The 25,377-nt window shown below is 34.6% G+C and overlaps 1 protein-coding gene across 1 annotated transcript in view; it reads right to left on the bottom strand.

The window, feature by feature from the left end:
• Nucleotides 1-25,377, bottom strand: part of DPP10 (dipeptidyl peptidase like 10) — a 599,711-nt gene that overhangs the window by 263,410 nt on the left and 310,924 nt on the right. Inside the window, exon 5 of the mRNA XM_055316192.1 lies at nucleotides 13,033-13,107. Within this exon, the coding sequence (XP_055172167.1) occupies nucleotides 13,033-13,107 (75 nt within the window). The remainder of the gene's footprint in view (nucleotides 1-13,032; nucleotides 13,108-25,377) is intronic.

Raw genomic sequence — 25,377 nt, 5'->3', positions numbered from 1 at the left:
CAGAAACAGAAGTTGCATTCTCTGCACTCTGGAGGCAGGATACTCTCAGGGTCAACTCCAAACCCCATATATTTGAATGGAGTCACTTTCCTAGGATGAAATTTCCCTGAGTTTATTATTAACAGGATTATTTGAAATATTTGTGTATCCCAAGTGTATGAAGCTTAATAGCTTAGACAATCTCATGACCAGATCATGCGCTCCCCCAGACTTCTTAAATATGTGTCTGTAATTGTAAAGCACTGAAGTATTAAGGCTAAGAATTTAATTAAATAATTCACTAGAGACGAGTTACTTTTTTAGGCACTAGTGCATACAGAATTCATTTTACAGTGATGCCTTCTTAAAGTAGATATTTATCATAAAGAGGGTCTTGTCTGTAGAGTTACAAACTAGTAGGAACATAAATGGAAATAAATGCATCCAACTCTAGAGGATAACAATACTGTTCTTTGGCAGAGCATCAATTCTGGAGGACAGATACCAACACAGCAAGTATATCACATATATAAATGATTTGTTCCTTCTATTAGACACAATTTAAAAGATTCACTCAGTTTTTAACACTGTATTCAAAAAGACCTTATTCTCATGAAGATTTAAGTCCCATCATGCAGAAAGGACAGTTCTAATTATGCCAAAGTAACAGTAAATTTAATTAAAGTTTCTGACCTCAAACATAAGACACAATAAGGGAGCTAACAATGTAAAATAAATAGTTAATTTAACTATTCATTAGTCCATTTAATGTGTATTTTTAATCCAAACAATAAGAAAACTATAAATTAGAATGAGTTTAAATACTCATTTCTACTTGTTTGTCTTAAAAAATGTGCATATAAAAACACTACTGGTTTCAAAGATGGCTTAAAAATGCAATTGTTAAATAATTCAAATGGAACAATAGTTTCAGACTGTGAAAATACATAAAATAAACTGGATCTAAATATTTAAACTATTTATGACTTATGACTCAGAATAACACGAATAACTTTGCCTAATATAAGTAATGGTAACTATTAGTTCCTAACTATAAGTATTCTGATCATCAAGATTTCAAATCTAGATTTCATCATACATTGGAATATGTTATTCTTCTTTATTATTTTCAAATTTGTGGCATCAAAATGCATCCCATAATGATTTAGTTGACTATTTAAAAAACAACTAAGAAGCAGATACAAAAATGAAATGTAAAATCACAAGGCTGGAGAAGTATAATAAATGCTACATGAATATTGCAAATAATGATATGCAATACAAGTACTATTTTTCTTATAATTACTTAATTAAAATACAGTTGATATGATTTTAAATGAATGAGAAAATAATTATGCCAGAGTACAGAATAAATCTTTGAAAATATGTAAGGATTTTTTCACAATGGTAGTATGATCAAAAGACTAGGGACTTTGGATCTAGAAAGATTGGATAATGCTCCAGCTCTCAAATGGCAGTGCTCTTAGGTTAGTTAGATTTCTAAGTCTCCTCACTCTGTAAAAAAAGACATCACTGGCCAAGGAGCAAGGACTTTGGGATGTTTAAATTGATATATACACTTCCCATATAATAGACAGAATTTTAGTAATCAACAAAAATTTGTTGATTTAATTGTAATCTCTTAATTTAACTTAAATTAAGATGTTGATTTAAACTTAATCTCTTTTTTAACTAGTTGCCAAAGAAAAACAGGGTAATAGGAAAATGAGTGATCAGATAAATTATCTTATATAAAAATCCATTATAACACATACACAACACATGTATTTACTCCAATCGGCAATTAACTATGATCTATGTAGCAGAATACTATACAGTAGGGAAAATGAACAAGGTATTGTCCATTTATTGAACAATGCAGATATATTTCACAAATTTATTGTTGAGCAAAAAAAATATACATAGTATTACATAATGTATGAATCCATATATGATAAAGTACAAAAACAGATGAAACTAATCTAAGCCTTAAAAGCTTGAACAGTGGTCTTCCTTGCCTACAAAGGAGCACAGTAGTGTTTTGCTTCTTGATCAGAGCAATCATTACATTACAAAGATGTGTTCAATTTGCAAAAATTCATCAGGCTATTCTCATAATATAGTTATGTTCCTGTATGCATGTTACACTTCAACAAAAAATTAAGTATGAATAGTTTGAATACAATCTTATATATTTTTCTCCAAATCTCATGTATCCTCACTAAGCCACATATAACATCACAGATTAAGCATCAGTCTTGAAGAGTAAATGAGGCCAGAGTGTGGTGTACAAGGTCAGAAAGGAACAGGTGGACATCAAATCCATGATCAAATTATTTTGAAATACTACAGAAAAAAAATGGTAGATAATCTTTCTTAAATGATATTTTTTCTAAATCACTGTCATGTGCAATGGTTAAATTTTGGCTACTTAGCTCTTTTCTTAGGTACAGCTCTAGGATTGTAAGAGATAAGTTTCTCTTGGGATGCCTGGGTGGCTCCGTTTGTTAAGCATCTGACTCTTGGTTTCATCTGGTCAAGATCTCAGGGTTGTGAATTAGCACCATGCATGGGGCTCTGTGATTAGCAGAGAATATGCTTGAGGAATCTGTCTTGCCCTCTGCCTCCCCCGCTCCCTCTCTCTCAAATAAATAAATCTTAAAAAAAAATCAGTTTCTCTCAACAGGTGGTTCTCCATCTTGAGCATGCATCAGAATTACTTCAGTGGCTTATTAAACCACACATTATGACCCCAAAATCAAAGATTCTGTTTTGGTTGGGTTCTTTACAGAGCCCATGAACTTGAATTGCTAATAGTTCCCAAGTAGTCCCTGAGGCTGCTTTTTAGGAACATATATTGAGAAGTACTATTCAAAAAAAAAATGTTTCAATCCTGAGTCATACATTAGATAAGCTTGGGAGCTCCTTTATTTCTCTATTTCCGCCAGTAAAATAAGAATAACAGCAACCACTATAAAGAAAACTTATAAGGAATAAGGGTATTCTCCAGGAGCACCTGGGTTACTCAGTGGGTTAGGCATTTGACTCTTGATTTCATCTCAGGTCATAATCTCACGGTCATGAGCTCAAACCCTGCAATGACCCCTACATGTCAAGCCCTACATTGGGCACCTTGCTGGGCATAGAGCCTGCTTAAGATTCTCTCTATCCCACTCTCTCTGTTCTTCCCCATCCTTAGCACATATTCTTTCTTTCTATCTCTCTCAAAAAATATTTTTAAATAAAAAAAATAAAATTCTCCAGGGGATTTTGATGTGCAGCCGAGACTGAGAATCACTGTTTTAGTTTTACAAACATTCACTGTTTTCTATGTGCCATTCACTGTAGGAAATTCTATGGGCATTAAAATAAGTGAAGAAAAATTCTTGACCTTAAAGGTCTTATAATTTAGTAAAGGGGATACACTCATAAAAAGAATGTGTTCAATATAATGGCAGAAATATGAAGATGTAAGTATAAATCAGATGTCATGAATGCATAGAGATGGGTGACTTACTTTCACCTGGCACTTTAAGGAAACATTTGCTAAAGGTTCTGGTTCATTAGTTCAACACATTAAATTTTAAATTATTTTTTCAGCAACACTGGGCCAGGCATTGTGTTAAGCACAAATACAGCTATGATAAATTCTACAAAGGGGAGGTAGCATACCATGAATCTTATAATGAGGGAATTTGACCAAGTCAGAGAAGTCAAGAACAGCTTTGATGTTGAAAAACATGACTGAATTGTCATCTAAAGAATAAAGTAAAAGTTACTGATAGGAAACAGAGAATACGAGGTAGGAGTTTGTTCCATGTAGAAGAGGGAGGGAAAACCATGTTTTGAGGTATGGTAGGTAACCTGAGAACTGCTGAAAGTAAGGGGCAAGCTGTGAGATGTGAGGCTGGAAAAGCAGGGCCTTATAGTCTGTACAATGATTTCTAGTCTTTGTCCCAAAGAAGCCTGGGGAACATTTTAAGAAGAATGACAATTACGTTTTTTGTTTTTTTTTTTTTTTTTTTTATGAGAGAGAAAGGCCAGGAGGGGAGAGGGAGAGAGAGAATCGTAAGTAGGCTCCTGCCCAGCATGAACCTGATGTAGGCTGGATTCCACAACCCTGAGATCATGACCAGAGCCAAAACCAGGAGTCATAAACTTGACTGACTGAGTAACCCAGGGACCCCAATCAGATTTTCTAACAAGATCAGTTTATCCTGTTTGGAAAACTGAATAGAAAGAATAAGAGTGATTGAATGAAAACATGCTAGGGGCCTGGTATTCTCACAAACCAGAGACAACGTAAGCACATCATCACTCCACGGCAGGACTCTTTATTATTTTTTTGAAATATATTTGACATCTAATGTGCAAATTTACAGAGTAAACATGTTAATTAGATACATGAAGATTAATATATTGTACTCTGTAATCTATCTTTTTTTAAGATTTTAATTATTTATTCATAAGAGACACAGAGAGAAAGGCAGGGACATAGGCAGAGGGAGGAGAAGCAGGCTCCCTGCAGGGAGCCCAATGTGGGATCCCGGGAATCCAGGATCATGCTCTTGGCTGAAGGCAGGAGCTCAACCACTGAGCCACCTGGGTGCCCCTCTGGTTTATATTTTATACTACTTATTTATAATGGTCTTGATAAAGAATTTTCAAAAACTGTCTATAAACCTATATTAGTAATCAATCACACTTGCTTTATGACTTTTGACACTGTAACTGCAGACCATTTAAGTGTTAAAATAGTATAGTTAACTTGAAAGGGCTGAGAAAAAAGGATCATACTCTTCATACTTCAGATACAAAGACTGTATCAAGTCAAGCTCTGAATAAAGCATTTCAACATTGGGTGACCTACAGATTCATGTTTCAATAATGCAAGTCTACAGGTAACACAGAAGAATTCAGTTGTTGACCTTTAAAAAAAAAAACACCTTCTAAATTTGTCCTATGTTAAACTGACATTTGACTCAGATTGAGGACACTGGCAGGGAGAAAAGGCTAAATCAGCACTCTCAAGCAAGCTACTCTGACACCAAACACAAAAACAAAAAGCAGTGCTAGATCCTTTATAGTTACTCTCTCACAGAATCCTTAAGGCAGAATTATCATCACATGACTTTCCCTTTATATCAGACAATTATACAAGATAGTAAGTTTGATAAGTATTCATATTTTCTTCTTCTTCATTATAGCAATGGGGAAACAGAGGCTGAGGACACATGTCATATCCATGAGACAGCTCACATCTCTCAACTGTGTTGTATGGCCTTCTAATAATACAACAAGAATATTCCTTTGTGGTCTTCCCAGGTGACTATTACTATGTTCACTTTTATAAAAGGTATTTCCCATCATTATGATCTTTTAGGAAGATTGGTTTTAATCACTTACCACCATAAACAGTTGAAAATAAAATAAAATGGAATAAATATATCTATTCACATATTTAATAAATATATATATACCTATGTTATATGCATATATTTAATATTTTTAAAATATGCAAATATATAATGTATATTATATAATATATATTTGTTTATAAATATATATATATTCCATTTTATTTTTTATATATATATGCAAAAAACCTATGAAGAAGGGAAAATGTACAATGATATATTTCCATATTGGTGGACATTTTTCTAAGCCTAGAGACAAAAGAAAACACAGCAATGTAAAAGATGAATTTTATCACAAAATTAAAAATTTCTCTTAATAAAAAAAATAAATTAAAGCCAAAAAATTGGTCTTATGTTTTAAAAAAAGTAATAAAACTAATAATTGATTATACAAATGTATATTTTAAAAATACACAAAGGCTACAGAAGATAAATGGTGTATATAAACACATTATTCACAATAAAATTAATAAAACTGAAATTATGTGCTGGGAATGTTAGTCAAATCAGTATTCAAATACATAAGACATATATACCTAGGAAATGCATATATGTATTTTTATATTTATATGGGTATATATGAATATATTGAATATATTTAATTGTGTGTATGAATTGTATACATATACTCAAAGAACTATAACTATAACCATGTCTGAGGAGGCTTCTCGAGATCTGGACATGACCTGCTTAATAAAAATCGTGGACTGCAAATGATGAAAATATCGTGAGCCCTAGAGAGACTGAGTACACTTGGCATGTAAACTAAGAAAATAAGGGACTAAGTTAGCCAGCCACTAAGGTGGTTCCCCCAAATTCTCTCTTCTTAGTAGTCTCCTTCCACACTGAATTAGAGCTTACTCTTATGGCCAACTACTACTACTACTACTAATAGTAATAGTAATAGTAATAGTAATAGTAATAAATAGCAATAATAGAAAGGAAAAGAAAAATACACCTTCAGATCACCTGGGTCTCACATTTGCAGGGCCACCACAGAACTGTATATATTTGCATATTTTTTAAAAGCTGATGGCTGAGGTCTAGATTCCACTCAGCTTGAATCTAGGTGCCAATATACTCTTTTTTTGGACACTGAAAGGTATTGGCACATACTCAACTACTGAGAATGTCTAAAAATACAATAGGCTGCTTAGACAAGCACAAAGGTTTGCAAGACAACCAGGAGCTCAGGCAAGGTTGAACAACAAAGTGCATCTCTTACACAAAGCTACTCCTTGTCAACTGTGAGAGGTGACTGTTTCATCAACTATACAGAAACCAACAGAATCAAGCATAAACAGAGGATATGTTCCAAATTAAAGAACAAGATGAACCACACAGACACACACACACACACACACACACACACCCTAAATTACCTGATGAAGAGATCAAAGTAATGGTCATAAAAAGCTCACCGAACCAAGAAGTAGAATGGATGAACACAATGAGAACTTCAACAGATAATGGAGAATAGAAGAAAATACCAAATAGAAGTTACAGAGTTGAATACACTAACTGACCTGAAAAAATATACTAGATGGGTTTGATAGATACACACACACACACATATATGTATACACACATATATACATATTCAATCATAAAAATAATTAAATCTTTCCATTTGGAACAACATGGATGGACCTTGAGGGAATTATTATAATTTGATAAGAGAACAACACATACCATATATCTGTTCTATGTAGAATATTTTAAAAATTAAATATAAAAACTAAGCTTATAGATAGAGAGACTATATTAGTAGCTGCTAGAGATAGAGCTGAGAGGTAGGAGAAATGGGTGAATTGTTTTTGTTTTTTGTTGTTGCTTAAATAAATTGAGTTAAGGGGCACCTGGGTGGTACAGTCAGTTGTGTCTGACTCTTGGTTTCAGCTCTGATCATGATAGTGGAGTCGTGAGATGGAGCTTCATACTGAGTGTGGATTCTGCTTAAGATTCTCTTTCTCCCTCTCCCTTGGCCCCTCCTCCGAAATAAATAAATAAATTTCAAAAAAAATTGAATTAAAAAAAAAAAAAGCTCTGTGAAAGTAACAGGTAATTTTTTTTTTTTTTAAGAGAACAAGTGTAAGCAGTGGAGCTGAGGGGCAAATGGAGAGGGAGAAAGAGAATCTTAAGCTCAGCACAGAGCCTGGCACAGGGCTCCATCTTATGAGATCATGATCTGAGCAGAAATCAAGTCAGACACTTAACCAATTGACCCACCAAAGCACCCCTAATAGGTAACTCCTAAGGAAGCATTTAAGTTTCTGCTTTAATCTTTTGTATTATTCATCCTGAGGACATCCAGGTATCATATTATGAGGGCACTCAAACAGCATTTTAGAAAGATCGTCAGGAAGAAATCTGAAGCCTCATGCCAATAGTTAGCACCAATTTGCCATCCATGTGAGTAACAGACCTTGGAAGTGTATTCTTCAACCTCAGTCAAGCTGTTGGATGGCTGCAGCTCCTGCTGATAGCTGACTGCAATTTCATGAGAAATCCTGAGCCAGAAAACACCCAGCCAAGCCAATTCCAAATTCCATTACACAGAAACTGAGCACAATAAATGCTTTTTTTTTTAAAGTCACTAACTTTGGGGAAATTTACTGCATAGTAATATAAAACTAATACTGATTGTATGTGTGTGTGTGACAGAGAGAGGGAGAGAGAGAATGTGTGCATGTATTTGATTAGTAGATAATCAAGTTAATAATTACTTTTTAAAAAAATGTAGTTCTAAGTTGATAAAGATGGTAATATAAGAGGCCAAACATTGCCTAATGGTAGATATAAACCAACATAACCATTTTGGAAAGCAGTGTTTCTATATATAGCATGAGCCTATATTTTGTGTTATACTTGGACCCCTATCTCACACTTTACAAAAATTAATTCAAAATGAATCAATAACCTAAATATAAGAACCAAAAACATAACATTTTCAAAAAAAAGTCATAGGGGTAAACCTTTATGAGCTTGAGTCTGGCAATGGATTTCTATGACACCAAAAGCCTATGTTTAGATAAATTACATTAATCAGAATTTTTAAAATTTATGCCTCAAAGGACATTATAAAGAAAGTGAAAAGATAATCTACTGAGTGGGATAAAATATTTTCAAGTCCTATTGTGTACTGTTCAGAATATATAGACAGTTCTTAAGCACAACTTCCAAAAAGAAAAATAAAAGGAAATAGGCAAAAAAATTCAATAGTCATTCCTCCAAAGAAGAAATACAAAGGGCCAACAAGCATATGAAAATATGCTCAACATAATTTGTCATTAAGGAGGTATACACCAAAACTACAATGAGATACCAATTCATACATACTAGGATGGTTCATAATAAGAAAAACAGAAAATAACAACTATTAGTGAGAATATAGAGAAATTAGAACTCATATATTGTTGGTGGGAATAAAAAATGGTGCAGCCACTTTGGAAAGCAGTTGGGTGGTTCCTCAAAAAGTTAAACATAGAATCAGCATCTTACTCAGCAATTTCACACCTCAATATAACTCCCAAAATTGAAAATAGGTACGCAGGAAATTCTTGTGTATAAATGTACCCACTATTCAGAAAAGCCAAAAGTTGGGGAGTAAGCAAATATTCCTCAAAGGATAAGCATACGAACTGTGATATATTCATGCAAAGGGATATTATTTAACCACAAAAAATGAATGAAGTCCTGATCCATACTAAAATGTAGATAAACTTCGAAATACTATGTTAAGTAAAAAAAGCCAGACACAATTTACATGTTCAATGCAATCCCTATCAAAATACCATGGACTTTCTTCAGAGAGTTGGAACAAATCATTTTAAGATTTGTGTGGAATCAGAAACGACCCCGAATAGCCAGGGGAATACTGAAAAAGAAAACCAGAGCTGGGGCATCACAATACTGGATTTCAAGTTGTACTTGAAATGATCATCAAGATAGTGTCGTACTGGCACAAAAACAGACACATAGATCAATGGAACAGAATAGAGAATCCAAAAATGCCCCCTCAGCTCTATGGTCAACTAATATTCAACAAAGCAGGAAAGACTATCCACTGGAAAAAGGACAGTCTCTTCAATAAATGGTGCTGGGTAAATTGTACAGCCACGTGCAGAGGAATGAAACTAGACCACTCTCTTTCACCATACACAAAGATAAACTCAAAATGGATGAAAGATCTAAATGTGAGACAAGAATCCATCAAAATCCTAGAGGAGCTTCTGCACAGCAAAAGAAACAGTCAACAAAACTAAAAGACAACCTACAGAATGGGAGAAGATATTTGCAAATAACATATCAGATAAAGGGCTAGTATCCAAGATCTATAAAGAACTTATTAAACTCAACAGCAAAGAAACAAACAATCCAATCATGAAATGGGCAAAAGACATGAACAGAAATTTCACACAGGAAGACATAGACACGGCCAACAAGCACATGAGAAAATGTTCCACATCACTGGCCATCAGGGAAATACAAATCAAAACCACAATGAGATACCACCTCACACCAGGGAGAATGGGGAAAATTAACAAGACAGGAGACAACAAATGTTGGAGAGGATGTGGAGAAAGGGGAACCCTCTTGCACTGTTGGTGGGAATGTGAACTGGTGCAGCCACTCTGGAAAACTGTGTGGAGGTTCCTCAAAGAGTTAAACATAGAACTACCCGACGATCCAGCAATTGTGCTACTGGGGATTTACCCCAAAGATACAGATGCAATGAAATGCCAGGACACCTGCACCCCAATGTTTATAGCGGCAATGTCCACAGTAGCCAAACTGTGGAAGGAGCCTCAGTGTACATTGACTGATGAATGGATAAAGAAGCTGTGGTCTATGTATACAATGGAATATTACTCAGCCATTAGAAATGATGAATACCCACCATTTGCTTTGACGTGGATGGAACTGGAGGGTATTATGCTGAGTGAAGTAAATCAATTAGAGGACAAATATTATATGGTCTAATTTATTCAGGGAATATAAAAAAATAGTGAAAGGGATTAAAGGGGAAAGGAGAGAAAATGAGTGGGAAATATCAGTGAGGGAGACAGAACATGAGAGCCTCCCAACTCTGGGAAATGAACAAGGGGCAGTCGAAGGGGAGGTGGGCAGGGAGATGGGGTAACTGGGTGACAGGCACTGAGGGGGGCACTTGACGGGATGAGCACTGGGTGTTATACTATATGTTGGCAAATCGAACTCTGATAAAAACATATACAAAAAAATAGAAAAAAAAAATCAGACAAAAAGGTCCCATGTCATACAGTTACATTTACATATCAAAATGGGTAAATCCATACAGATAGAAATCAGATTGGTGATTACTTAAAGGTATTGTAGGGAAACATGGGGACTGCCTGGTTAATGTGTATGGGGTTTACTTTTGGTTGATAAAAGTGTGTTGGAACTAGATAGGGGTGGTATAGCCTCGTGAATATGCTAAGTGCCACTGACTTGTACACTTTAAAGCAGCTTATTTTGTGATAACCTTTATGAATTTCAGTTCAATTAAACAATGTTACAAGTTTCACTCAGAAATCCCATGTATGTAAATGCATTCTATAGAAATTATATAAATCAGGAAAAAGGGAATATACTAAAAAATATTTTCAAAACATTTTAAAACCTGAAGATAACTAAGTTCCAACAATAGGGAGAATCTGTAAGTTGTTGGAATCTAGCTTTTGATTACATTTTTTTCTGGTTCAGCTCTCTGCCTTACATTGAAAATAAAGACAAAATATTGTATAAGTCCATTTGTTAGTGCATGGCTATGACTTCCTAATTGAAAGATCTTGGATAAATTTCTAAATCATCAAACTCTGTGTTTTTCAGCTTTTCTGAGATTAACTTTTCTCCACCCTCAAATCAGGATAATAATGCCTGCCTAAAATAATGCTTAATACATGATACCCCCCACTTACCTACTTTTAGATATAAATGGGGACAAAAGGAAAAAAATACATTAAAATAATCTTATTGGATGTGCAGAGGGGGTTGTATTTTATAGGACTTGTTTTTTTCCATCTTTGTTAGTGAGCATTATACACATGTGCATGAATACACAAACACATACACCAGACCCACACACAGAGTAAAAATGTCATTTAATCAAAGGCCCCAAATGGCTATCTCAGTCAGTATAGGCTGTAAAGAATAAAATGGAATTCAAAATCTTCTATAATTTGGGCTTTACTAGGTATATAGGTTTATTTATTATTAGTTAGTTAGTTACCAGTGATCTAGAGAATCTGAACTAACTGTCATCCCTCAAAGACTTGAAGCTCCTACCATGAAGCCCCATGTTATCTGCCATTTGGAATGCTTTTCTAATCATCTTTACCTGTTTACTCTTCAAATCTTATCATACACTTCCTTTCCCAACATGATTATCTTGAGTAGAAATTTTCTCTATTTGTTAATATTACTACTCCTATAACACCTCACACAATGCTGTATATAGTAAATATAAGTGTTTGTGTCATATTGCCTCTGATTGTATGTTTCCTGAGATAGATATAAATACCTTTGGATATTTCAGCAAAATATAAAACAAGTATTTTTCTTGCTACTACATGTGCTTTTCAGAATCTCAATGTCTATTCATTATTATCTCTATTGATAATACAGAGCAAAAATAAAAAGTTTAAGATTTGTAATTGGAAAAGATGTTTTTGATTATAATCTCCTTGTTTTTTAGTGTCAATTATTTTTTAAATAAAAATATATAAATTTATCTAAAAATACAGTACATGTATACTCCAAAAGACTAATTACTTAGAAAGTCCTTTGAACTGTGAAATTTTATGTGCTCAAAGCCTTTCAATGCATTATATGAGGCCTCTTGCCTTAAGTCTATAAAGTTTTATTGTCTTAAAGGACATAAAATTTTTTGAATGGTTTCCAATCATTTATTTTCTACAGAAACTAATCTGCTGAATTGCCTTTCAACATTTACTTTGCTTCTTAACAGTGCAAATTATATCTAAATACAAAATACTCAACAACCATACATATTGCTCTAATTGTGTGCTGTAGAGCTGACATGGAATAATGAAACGCTAATTGCAATTAGAACATTTTATTTGTTCAGAATTGATTCCCTGGTTTGACCCACTTTCAGAATTTTCTATAACCACAAGGCTTGTGCTCAAATACCACCAAAAAATTTACTGTCCATAACCTGAATCAGTGTTTTCACCAGTCCCCTCCCATTATACACACTGCAGCTTAGGGCAGAGCCATCAGGAAATTTCTTCATATACACATGCATGAAACACATTAGAATAAGGCTGTCCTGACAATAGCAAAGGCATCCATTTGTCTGATTTGCTAACCAACCTGCCACACTCTCCTTTAAAAGAGATGTACTAGGACTAGCACATATAAGTAGTAGACTGCCCCAGCTACCTGCTAGCCAGGTATGGAAGGCAGCTACTTCCTCCAAACCTCTCTTGTGCAATATTGGTTATCAGTATCCCCCTGCAGCTATTGGATATGCACAATTTTTTCTAGATGAGTAGATGACCAAGTAAAACTATGACTTGTTACCTGAATGCATCGAAAGAAAAGTTTTTTTTGTTTTGTTTTGTTTTTTCAAAGAAGATCACTCCTTTACCTGTTTGACATCGTATGCCAGAAGAACATATTTTAAATCTGGCGAAACTGAATGTTTTGATGCTTTGAAGGTTACCTAGAAATTGAAAAAAAAAAAAAGGCAGTTACAAAAACAGTGAAAAGCTTAATAACAGAGATGTTAATATGCATTTGGGTATGTAGATATTTAAAAATATATCAATTCTCATCACAACACAGTGGCATAGGCATGTTTATTCCTATTGTAAATATGCATATACATGCATGCAAGTATGATTATTCAGATGGACATAAAAACTTAGGCTATATTAGCATTCCATTAAGAAGAAAATTTGCTAGCATATAGTTTTTACATGTTATCACTTACAGACAATGTTAATATTTTCATTAGAAGAAAAAAATTAGGGAATCCCTGGGTGGCGCAGTGGTTTGGCGCCTGCCTTTGGCCCAGGGCGCGATCCTGGAGACCCGGGATCGAATCTGTCGGGCTCCCGATGCCTGGAGCCTGCTTAACCCTCTGCCTGTGTCTCTGCCTCTCTCTCTCTCTCTCTCTCTCTCTCTCTCTCTCTCTCTCTCTCATAAATAAAAAAAAAGAAGAAAAAAATTAAAAAATCACAACTTCATAAATAAGCAAAATGTTCTCATATTTGCATGTTGGATTAAGCAAAAAAAAAAAAAAAGAAACAGTAACATGCTGTGGTGTCATGATTTGCTGTTTTTGTAAGTTCGTTTTCTTACAGGTTGCATACTTGTATTTAAAAGATGTTTAAAAAAATAAAAAATAAAAGAAGATGTATATATTAAAGACAGAGACTCTTTAGACTATATTCCTATAATAAAATAGAACACAAATAACTGATTATTCTTGATTATAACTACACTGTCCCTGATTTTGATCCTATAATTCTATCATTGAATAGACCTAATATAAGAATTGAAAATAAATGAATAAAGTGAAGGAGAAATATATTGAGGGTGGAGAAATAATTTTATTTGAGATAAAGATTATATTTAATTTTAGATCTAAAATGAAGTCAAACAAGTTGAGTTAATGCATCAAAAGCCTACAAAATACAAACTAAAGATAAAATGCACTCTATATACATTTTAGGTGAACTACTTTGTATGGTTTTTGCAGACAAAAGCATATGTAAGTAATTTCATCCACCGTTTTAGAGGTCAATTTCTACAAGAAATTCTCTGTGAAAAATGAAAAAGAGTGAAGTAACGGTTTTTATACTTAGAATCCCCCCAAACACAATGGAAAGAACAAGAAATTCAGACAAATTAATATTTGAAAGAATTTTGTGGGGTATAATAAAAAATATACATTTAGTTTTCTTCCCTGATTCCTTGCATAGAGCTCCTAAAATGCTTAGAATTTTCTTAGTGATAGAAGTGTCATTTGATATTAATTAATTAATTAATTAATTAATTATTAGTTCCCTTTGACCATGCTTGGTTTACGCCAATGAGATGACTCAAGGGATAGAGGTGGCTGGGGAGAGCTTCTGGATGAGGACTGCCTACCAAAGGAACCAACCACCTGATTAGAGAATTAGAACTTTCAACCCTAACTGGATGTCAGGGCGGGTGGAAGGATAGGAGATGGAGTACAGTCACGTGGCCCATGATGTAAAATCAATCATGCCTAGGTAATGAGATCTCAATAAAAATTGTAAACAATGAAATTGGAAGGTACTTCCTTGTTAGTAAATATATCAATATACCAGAAGGGTTGCACCTTCCAACTCTATAGACAAGACTGTGCTATTTACCTTTCATCTGGCTGTTCATTTGTAAGCCTCTAAAATAAACCAGTACTCCTAAGTATAGCACTTGCTGTATCATTCAGCAAATTATTGAAACTAAAGGAGGACTGTGGGAAACATCAAATTTATAGCTAAGTTAGACCAAAACCCAGGTAGCCTGGAGACCTGGGACATGCAGGTTGCATCTGACCTGGGGGAGTCCTTAACCTGGAGAGTGTATACTAATTCTGGGTAGTTAGAATTGAATTAACTAGTAGGATAACCAGATGGTGTCAGAAAATTTTGTTGGAATCACACTACTAATCTCTGAGCCCAGAAGCCAAGAAAATGGAGTGGTTTGGAAGAAAATACTATTATAGGGTAATACTAAGATTTTGAGGTTTTACTTACATAAAACCTATATACATCTATCTTGTACAGCCTTTGTATAAGACATTTAGGAGATGGTCAGAATAATCATCGGCAGTAATTCATTTCAAAGATTTTAGTTTTCATTTTTTAAAAGTTCACTCAATAATAATGGAAATAGCAAACAATAATAACAACAGAGCTACAATTCATCAGCTCTGCAAATTGCTTATAATATTGTAGTTCTCAATAGTTCTCAGCCCTTCTCATGATAAGTATTATGATGTAGGTATCCTCATTGTTATTCTTCCTTTTCTGTCATTAACTTATTGTGTATGGAAACCAGATGGAAATTGGTCTGCACAGAGTTTTTTAAAAGACTTACTTGTTTTTATTTTAGAGAGAGAGAGAGAGAGGAAAAAAAAAGTGAGGATGGGGGCTACTGAGGGGCAAAGGGAGAGGGAGAGGGAGAATCCTTAAGCAGACTCCTTGCTGAGCACGGAGCTGGATGCGGGGCTCAATTCCACGACCCTGAGATCATGATCTGAGCTGAAATCAAGAGGTGGACACTTAACTGACTGAGCCACCCAGGTGCCCACTAGTCTGTGGAGAATTTAGGGTGACAGTGAGAAAATAAGGTCAGGTCTCTCAATATTACACTATTAAGAAATATACTGTAACACAGTAAGGGGAAGTTTATTATCTAAAAATTGGTCAAGATGATGAGCACACATAACAAAAGGATATAGGATAAAACTCCTTTAATAAACCCTGCATTATCCCACTAGCAGGAGTTTCTTTCTGTATGGTATGGAAGAGCTTACCCAACTGAATTATTTAAAGAACATCTCACCTCCCCTGTCTTCATCCCCTTTCATGTGACGCTCCTCACACAAATTAACCTCACACGTTTACAGGTGTGTCTGTGGCTCCAGTAACACTAATTTTAGTGTCTTTTATGGTTCCTACAATTATCCAGTCTGGCACTTTATTAATTATCGCTATACTGCTTCCAGGTTAAGTGGCATACAAACCGGGAAATTTTCCCAATACCTTTTCAGGGGCCCAAGCTGCTGAACTTTATCTGAATTTAGAGAGTTGTGTGCAGGTCACTGATGGTGCAAAGTAACTTGGTGATGGTATATGCTGCTTAGTCAAGAGACATCAGAAGTCTCAGATAAATACCTCTTAGCATAGCCATTAATGTGATCATCTGTTGGTCTGGGAGATTCATTCTTTCTAGCAGGCACCTGAGACCCCTTGATCCACACTCACCCTGATTACAGATATTAGTATAGTTCTGGTTGAGATTCAACTTGATATGACCTTGAAGTAGTGTTTTGAAAGAACAAGAATGCTATTATGTCACCTACAGAATCACTTAATTACTACTGAAATAAAAGGATGCAGAAATATTTTCTACATGTGTTTATTGATGTTCAGCAATAATGCCTACCAGTGCATTTTTTGACACCGGGAACGTACAAAGGGTATTAAAATGCATCAAGTCTACCATCCAGGAACATTCAATTAAAGCCAAGCAAGTTAGGGGGGGAAAAAAGCCAAGCAGGGTAGGATAAACAGGAAAATCATACACATGGTTAACTAAACAAATTAAATGGGGAAGACAAAACATTTGATCAAGTTGAGAAATAAAATGCATTGTTCCAGGCAGCTTGGGAAGATTTTATAATACCTTATTTACATGTACCATTTGATTCTACCAATATACATTTTATTGAACATTCACATGTAACCAGTACCATAGTAGATATTGAAAGTGCTATAAGGTTAAGAAACCAAGTTCCCTAAAATAATCTCCATCCCATATTGGACAAGGGAAGACAGCACTCTGTTTCTCTATAGTCCATAGTAGAATAAGAGTTTCAAATCCAAGTGCATATAGGGACTCGGTATGCAGTAGCAGAATTAAGCTGTATGGGTAAAATGAGGGTAAATGAAATAGTCACACTGCCTAAAAGGGGCAGTAGTCCCAGCTCCAGGTAACATTAACTTACAGGAAAGTGCATATAGAATTTCTGGTGTTCCAATTTTTTTCAAGATAAGCTAGAAATCAAGATTTTACTTTACAATCTTAAGATTTTTTAACTATAGCTCAATATTTCCAAATAGATTTATAGGCACAAATTTCTGCCTGGGGTTTATGAGTTTGCTAATTTTTCGTAAAGCAATAATTGCCTTAAGGATGAAGGAAGGGAAAGAAGACAATGCTATGAAACTTAAAGAACAGAATGGTGGCGTGCCTGTGTGGCTCAGTTAAGTGTCTGATCCTCGGTTTTGGTTCAGGTCATTATCTCAGGGTCATGATCTCAGGGTTGTGAGGTGAAGCCTAGCATTGGGCTCGGCGCTCAGTGGGGAGTCTGCTTGAGATTTTCTCTCTCCCTCTCCTCCCCCACCTGCTCTTTCTCTCTCTCTCTCTCTCAAATAAAATAAATATTTAAAAAATAAAGAACAGAATGGTATCCTTTTCATATATTTTGTGGTAATGTAATTGAAAAATTCATGATCCAGTGTTTTCTATATAAATGAAATTATACACTATGTTATGTTATTAGAATAATTTTATCAAAATACACAAGAAGCTTAAAAAGATTACTGGAAAGGTGGGGGCCAACTCATGGATTACTGCTAATATTAATAATGCATGCAGTATTACTAAGGTGTGCAAAACGATTTTGTGTTTCATGTTTTTACCACTGGGTGAAATGTTGCTATTAGAACATGAATTGGGAAAAAAAAATTGAAGAAAGCTTAAAACATGTCATTTTTTTAAAAGATTTTATTTATTTATTCATGAGAGACACAGAGAGAGAGAAAGAGACAGAGAGAGAGAGAGAGAGAGAGACAGAGACAGAGACAGAGATACAGGTAGAGGGAGAAGCAGGCTCCATGCAGGGAGCCTGACATGGGACTTGATCCCAGGACCCCAGGATCATGCCCAGAGCCAAAGGCAGACACTCAACCACTGAGCCACCCAGGCATCCTGAAACATGTCAGTTTTAGATATGCTATTGTTTATATTCCTTTTAGAATATCCAACAGGAAATTTATGAGATTTTGTATAAAAGTCTAGAGTTTAAGGGATATATCTAGGAGCTGAATTATTAATCAGTTATATAGAGCATTAGACAAAAGTTTATATTCAATACAAATCCATCCTCAACATAGAAAAGGGATAAAATCCCCAAAACAGCATGTTCTACTAGGGATGGATCAGTAACAGTGCAGTCATTACAAATATTGCTCACTATTACTTATATTCTTCAAATATAGCTGTTTTCTCCAGGTACTCCACCTGCTGCAATACTTTCACAACTTTATCTGGTCCCTATTCAAATTCTATTTCTCTAAAATATTCTAATTCTCCCTCTTAAACCTTCCCTGTCCTTTTCGGCTCAAGTGATTCATCTGACCTTATATGTATATAATTATATGTGCAGTTCATCTAATCATTGATCACTGTTTCATGATTGCTCTACTAGGTTGTTTGGAACTACGATTTACATCTTTTATTGCCACAGTAATGCCCCTATTAACAGGCTCCAGGGCAATGATTCACTCCTGTCAAAAGCATTATAACTAGAGGTAGAAATAAGATAATGATAGTGTTCCAAGATGTCAGATACTGAAGATCGGGCAAGAAATCATTAAATACAAACGTAAAAGTCAGAAGTGCCAGAAAATGTAAAACCTGCATTTGTATGACTTGAGGCTGAGAAAGGATGGAGCAAGAGGACAGGAATAAGATATGGAGTTAACAATGAACACAAACTGGTAAGAAGGATTTGGTTGCCTTAAGATTGAGGCATGACAGAAGGATGAGAACTGTCTAGTTCAGGTAACTACTGCTCTTGATCTTGTACCAAGCTGGTGGTAAAAATATTTATATTCATCTCCACTTACAAAAATAAATAACACAAAACAAACCAAAAAATAACTGGCCTAGGAACATGAACTGGATAATACTCTAAACCTTAAAGTATAGGTAGGTATATATCTTTTTTTTAAGATTTTATTTATTTATTCATGAGAGACAGAAAGAGAGAGAGAGAAAGAGACACAGACACAGACACAGACACAGACACAGACACAGACACAGACAGAGGAAGAAGCAGGCTCTATGCAGGGAGCCTGACGTGGGACTCGATCCTGGATCTCCAGGATCATACCCTGGGCTGAAGATGGCGCTAAATTGCTGAGCCACCCGGGCGGCCCGGTAGGTATATTTTTAACAGAGAATGATGAAGACCAGAAGGTAGGTCTCTGTGGACCTATGATCTTTCCTTCCTGCTTCTGGCACCTCCACCTACCAAACTCCCTACAGACACACAGACACATGCACACACATGCACTGTTTATTTTTATTTGGGCCATTACTTTCCTCATTACCTAATCTCATTTTTAGTTTATTGATACCTGACAAAAATGTTTATTTTATTTTTTTTAAGATTTTATTTATTTATTCATGAGAGATACAGAGACGGAGGCAGAGACATAGGCAGAGGGAGAAGCAGGCTCCCTGTGGGGAACATGATGCCAGGACTCGATCCTAGGACCCTGGGATCATGACCTGAGTCGAAGACAGGTGCTCAACAACTGAGCCACCCAGGCGCTCCCCCACAAAAATGTTTATAAAAATCATCTCTTATTCTAGAAAAATAAAATATTATTTTTTCAAATATGTGATTAAGTATATATTATGAATAAATTTTGTTAACACTACAGACCATAAAGACCATTAAAAACACTTAATGAGGGATCTTAGAAGGCAGTTAACCCTAAGTGGATGGGAGGACGAAAAAAGGTCACTGAAGTTAACTGATACTGAGAAAAAGATCAAGGAAGGCCAGAAAAAAAGGCAAACCAAAATGCAGTCCACAGAATGATGCTAAGAATGGGCTCTCCTCTCTCTGGCTTCAAATGAAATGAACGAGGAAGAGTAAAAGAGATTATTTTTTATCCTGAAGCTTTAAACAAAGCCACAGTTTGTTTTTTTAGCCATGACTGTGCTTATATGCCAGAAGTTTAAAATCAAATATTTTACTGTGTATCTTTTTTCACATTCTCTTTTCATAGCTATCTAATTAGTTATTATAGTGTTTGAATTCTATTTATTTGCAATACCCATGATATTCATGTTGTATAAATACAATAGATGGTCTCTTCCCTTTTTTTTCTTGGAACTATGCATCTTATTGATAATAGAATGTTTTTTAAAGCTACTAAATGAGGAAAATGCCATGGTACAAGTAGGTAGTTTTTAAGGCTATTGAATGGGTACCTATTAACCCCTGTAGAGTACCTTGCATATATATTTATTGCTCAATAAATATAAACAGCCACATTAGTACTTATTGATTTGGATCATAAGCCATGCACTAAAACATTTAAAAAACAATTTTTATTTTTAATAAGATGGTGAAAATGAATGGTCTCTGAATTCTCTTAATAACTTAAAAAACAGGGCAGACAAGGTAATTTTGAGGATGAGAGTGCCAATATTCTTCCTCCCAAAAAGTCAATAAATCAGAAATCTTTGGCTGGAGAAAGAAAGAAAGGGATATTGTAACATATATAATTATATAAATTGTTTCTTTAAAATTTAGCTTGTGCTATTCTACTGACTCTTCAAATTATCTAGGGCTTTGTAATCATCATATTTTGAATATATTTTTAAGTGGTCACATTCTGGTGATGCTGGACTAAAGAACAGAGCATATAAAGCAATGAAAGACATGCAGATGGCCTACAAATCCATGAAAAGTTGTTCAGCATCACTCATCATCTTGGAACTGCAAATAAAAACCACAATGAGATATCACTCTACACCTGTCTACATTCTACACCTCTACACCTGTAGTATCAAAAAGGCAAGAAAAAAGTGTTGGTAAGGACATGGAGTAAAAGAAACCCATATCCACGGTTGATGGGAATGTAAACTAGCAGAGCCACTATGGAAAATAGTATAGATTTTCATTAAAAAAAAAGACAGAAATTCCATACAATCCAGTAATTCCACTACTGAGTATTCACTCAAAGAAAATGAATACACTAATTTGAAAAGATACACATACTCCTATGCTTATTGCAGCATTATTTATAGTAGCCACAATATGGAAGCAACCCAAGTATTCGCTGATAAATGAATGGATAAAGAAGATGTGGTATAAATGAATGTATGTATATTCACACATATATACACTGACACAGACACACACATACACACACACAGACGAATATTATTCAGCCACGAAGAAGACTGTGATCTTACCATTTGCAAAATATGGATGGTTCTAGAAGATACTATGCTAAAATGAGTGAAGTCAGACTGAGAAAGACAAACACAGTATGATTTCACTTATACAAGGAATCTTAAAAAAAAAAAAAAACACCAAAATGAATGAACAAAAAAAGCAGAAACAAATCCATAAATATTGAGAATAAATTCATAATTGCCAGAAGGGTGAGGGGTTGTGGGAGGGGCAGTAATTGGGCAAAGGGAATTGGGACATACAGGCTTCCAGTTATGTAATGTAAAAGTCACAGAAATGAAAGGGACAGGGGATCCCTGGGCGGCGCAGCGGTTTGGCACCTGCCTTTGGCCCAGGACGTGATCCTGGAGACCCGGGATTGAATCCCACATCAGGCTCCTGGTGCATGGAGCCTGCATCTCCCTCTGCCTATGTCTCTGACTCTCTCTCTTTCTCTCTCTGTGACTATCATAAATAAATTAAAAAAAATTAAAAAAAAAGAAATGAAAGGGACAGCATACAGAATACACTCACTGGTAATGTAATAGCGATGTATGATGACAGATGGTAGCTACACCTGTGGTCAGCAAAGCATAACCCACAGAATTTTTGTTCTCTAGGTTATATACCTGAAACTAATTGTGTGTCAACTGCTCTTCAAATAAAAAAGAAAAGAGAGAAAGAGACCACATAGAAAGATATGAAAAGTTAGGGAAGTCCTAAAAATTGTAACATCAGAATTTCTGGATGAGTTTTCCACATTATGGCCTAATACATATTCAACAGAATGCTTATAAGTTAGGTGGACTAGTGCTCTTCATCAGTAAATTACTTACGTCTTTTCTTGCTGCAATATTCCATCAGGTAAATCAAAGACTGATCTCACAGACCTGGTTAATAGAGTTATTATTTTATTTTTTTTAAAGATTTTATTTATTTACTTGAGACAGAAAGAGAGGAGAGAGAGAGAATGAGCAAGAACAGTGGGAGAAGGGAGTAGAGGGAGTGGGAGAAACAGACTCCCATGGAGTGTGGAGCCCAAGGTGGGGCTCTATTTAGGACGCTGAAATCATGACCCGAGTCGAAGGCACACACTTAACCAATTGAGCCACCTAAGTGCCCTAGAGTTATTATTATAAAATATGACATGTACATTCCAGGTATTTAGGTTATTCATGTGGTTTTGCCATTGGCAAGAAGATGGCTACTGAGGGCTTGGCAATTCCCCTATTTTTAAAAAGAAAGGAAAACATAATGAGCATTATTGTCTTATTTAAAAAAAAAGGTTTTAACCTGGCTCTTCTTTAAAAATGAGAAAAATTAATAAATAATAGTACTTTAAAAAGTAAATTTTCCTAAATGCTCATCATTTTTAATAGATGAAAGGCTCATTTAGAGTTCATATGACATCAGTAATTTAGTATTGACATTAATAGTCTCAAATAAAAAGAGAGAAGTTAGTAACTACAAAGAAAATTGTTTATTCCAGATTTGGTGTATTCTGACATATACCTCATTAATATTATGTTTGATATCTACTTCCTCCTTTTACCTTTGATGAAATTATTATATACAGTATATAATACTTATTAGCTGTTTTCATCTTAATGTGTCTTGGATGCACAGAATTAGATTAATGATAACTTTCTTATCATGACTTAGTGTAATTCATGATAAATTTGGCAAATAAAAATATAGGATGCCCAGATAAATATCAGAATATCAGATAAACAATATATAAAAATAAGGACAAACCATATAACCATGAAAATAACATGGAAAGAACGGAATATCTTATAACAGTCATGAAAATAAGTGAACTACAGCTAAATACAAATATGTGTAAATCAGTAACAGAATGCTGAGTGATAAAGGGAAGTATAAGATCATGGGCTGCTTGATTCCTCTATTAAGAGTTCAAAACCAATTAAGACTACATAATATGTTACTTAGGCAAACACACACATACACACACACACACACACACACGAGTTATATATTCACCAGAAACCCCCCAAAGATGTAAAAATAATTTCCAAAGTGAATTACTTTAAAAATTGAGTTGTCATTTACTAAATTGCACTTTAATGGTCCGAAGCTGAAAGTCATTCTTTATTGTCCACTTTCTCAGAAATGTCCATTAATAGATCCCATGCTAGTTGAGGACACTAGGGGTTGTGTGCAACTATAACTGAATAAATCTCTGTGATCTTTTTCCTGATGCACACAAGCAACCGTTTTTGCTAAATAGAGTTACTATATGACTCAGAATTACACTCTAAATAGCAGAAACACATCAAGAATTATGAAAACATATGCCTACACAAAACTTGCATATAAATACAGAAACATTATTCATAATAGCACCTATTCAGGGTGCCTGGGTGGCTCAGTCAGTTCAGCATCTGACTCTTAAATTTGGTTCAGGACATGATCTCAGGGTGAGAAGGAGCCTTGTGTCAGGCTCTGCACTTGGTGTGTAGCCTGCTTAGGATTCTCTTTCTCCTTCTCCCTTTGCCCCTCCCTTACCCCTCAAAAATAAATGAGCCAATTCAAATGTCAATTAACTAATGAATGGATAAACAAAAGTAGCATATCATGCAATGGAATATTATTTAACAATAAAAAAGAATAAAGTATCGATATGTCCTAAAACATAAATAAATCCTGACATATTGTACTAAATGAAAGAAGTTAGACATAAAAGACCACATACTGTATATTTCATTTATCTGAAGTGTATGGACTACACAAATCTGAAGAGGTACAACGCAGACTACTAGTTGCAGGAAGCTGCAGAGGGAGAGTCCTGGAGAAAGACTGCTAGTGTGTATAGCTTGCTTTACAGGCACCTGAAGAATATTCTAAAATTAGACTGTGATGACAGTTGTACAACTCTGAGTATACTAAAAACAATGAACTGTACATTTCAAATGGGTGAAAACTATGGTATGTGAAGTATCTCTCAATAAAGCTGTTACAAACATAAACACAGAGGACAGTAGTGGAGGGAGAAGAAAGAGGAGGAGGGAATTAGGAAAAAAAAAGAAATTGAAGAGTTGTGTGATGAAGTCAGAGGATTTGTGAAATTTCCATGGTTTAATTTCTTTTCCAATTGTTAAAATTAAGCTTTAATCTCTAGTTTTCCCATTAGCCAAAAGTTAGAAAAAAATCAATTATAGGAGTCATATTTTGCTTATCATATGTCAATTCATTAAGAGATGAATAGATTTTCCTGAAACTAAGGTGAAAGAGACATTTCTTTCAATTTCTAACAAGCAATGAATATATTGGAGTATTAAATAAAGCTCCTTATATGTACATATATATTTCTTGGATATCTTATAATTAACAATGGAAAAAATAAAATAAAAAATAAAATAACTAAAAAAATAAAATATGTTTCAAAGAATCAAGTAATTCTTTCCTATCTTTCAATCTTTACCAAAAATAAATACTGTTCATTTCCATAATTGGAAGATCTTTTTACTTGCTTATAATCTGATGGGCTCATACCTTTAGTGAGTGAGGAAAATTATTATTTTGGTTTATAAATTATCCTTTTTGCAGCTGATTCAAATTTAAGGAGAGTTAATTAAATCTCATTTTTCTCCTACACTGTCTCATGGACCACTATGAATCAAATATTTACATAAATGATGCTGTGTGGAAAAAGAAAATAAATCTGATTAATCCATAAAATGTGCACTAAGTGTCTACTTAAGGCTATGCCATCATTGTTCTAGTCACCGAAAACACAAAATTGATTCTGTCTTGGTTGGCCTCTTCTCTTAAGATATTCATAAACTAGTGAGAAGTTTAATGAAAGATATAAAAATGTGTCATCACTGCTTAATCAAAATATCATCAAAATTTATCTTTGAATATGCTTACATATTTCAGGATTTCTAAATCAATAACTACTTCATTACTTATGTCAACAATCTATTTAATTAACTCTTTTGAAATTAAAGT

Source organism: Nyctereutes procyonoides, unplaced genomic scaffold, assembly GCF_905146905.1.
Source record: "Nyctereutes procyonoides isolate TBG_1078 unplaced genomic scaffold, NYPRO_anot_genome, whole genome shotgun sequence".
Classification (NCBI taxonomy): domain Eukaryota; kingdom Metazoa; phylum Chordata; class Mammalia; order Carnivora; family Canidae; genus Nyctereutes; species Nyctereutes procyonoides.
This window is presented reverse-complemented; position numbering and strand designations above follow the sequence as displayed.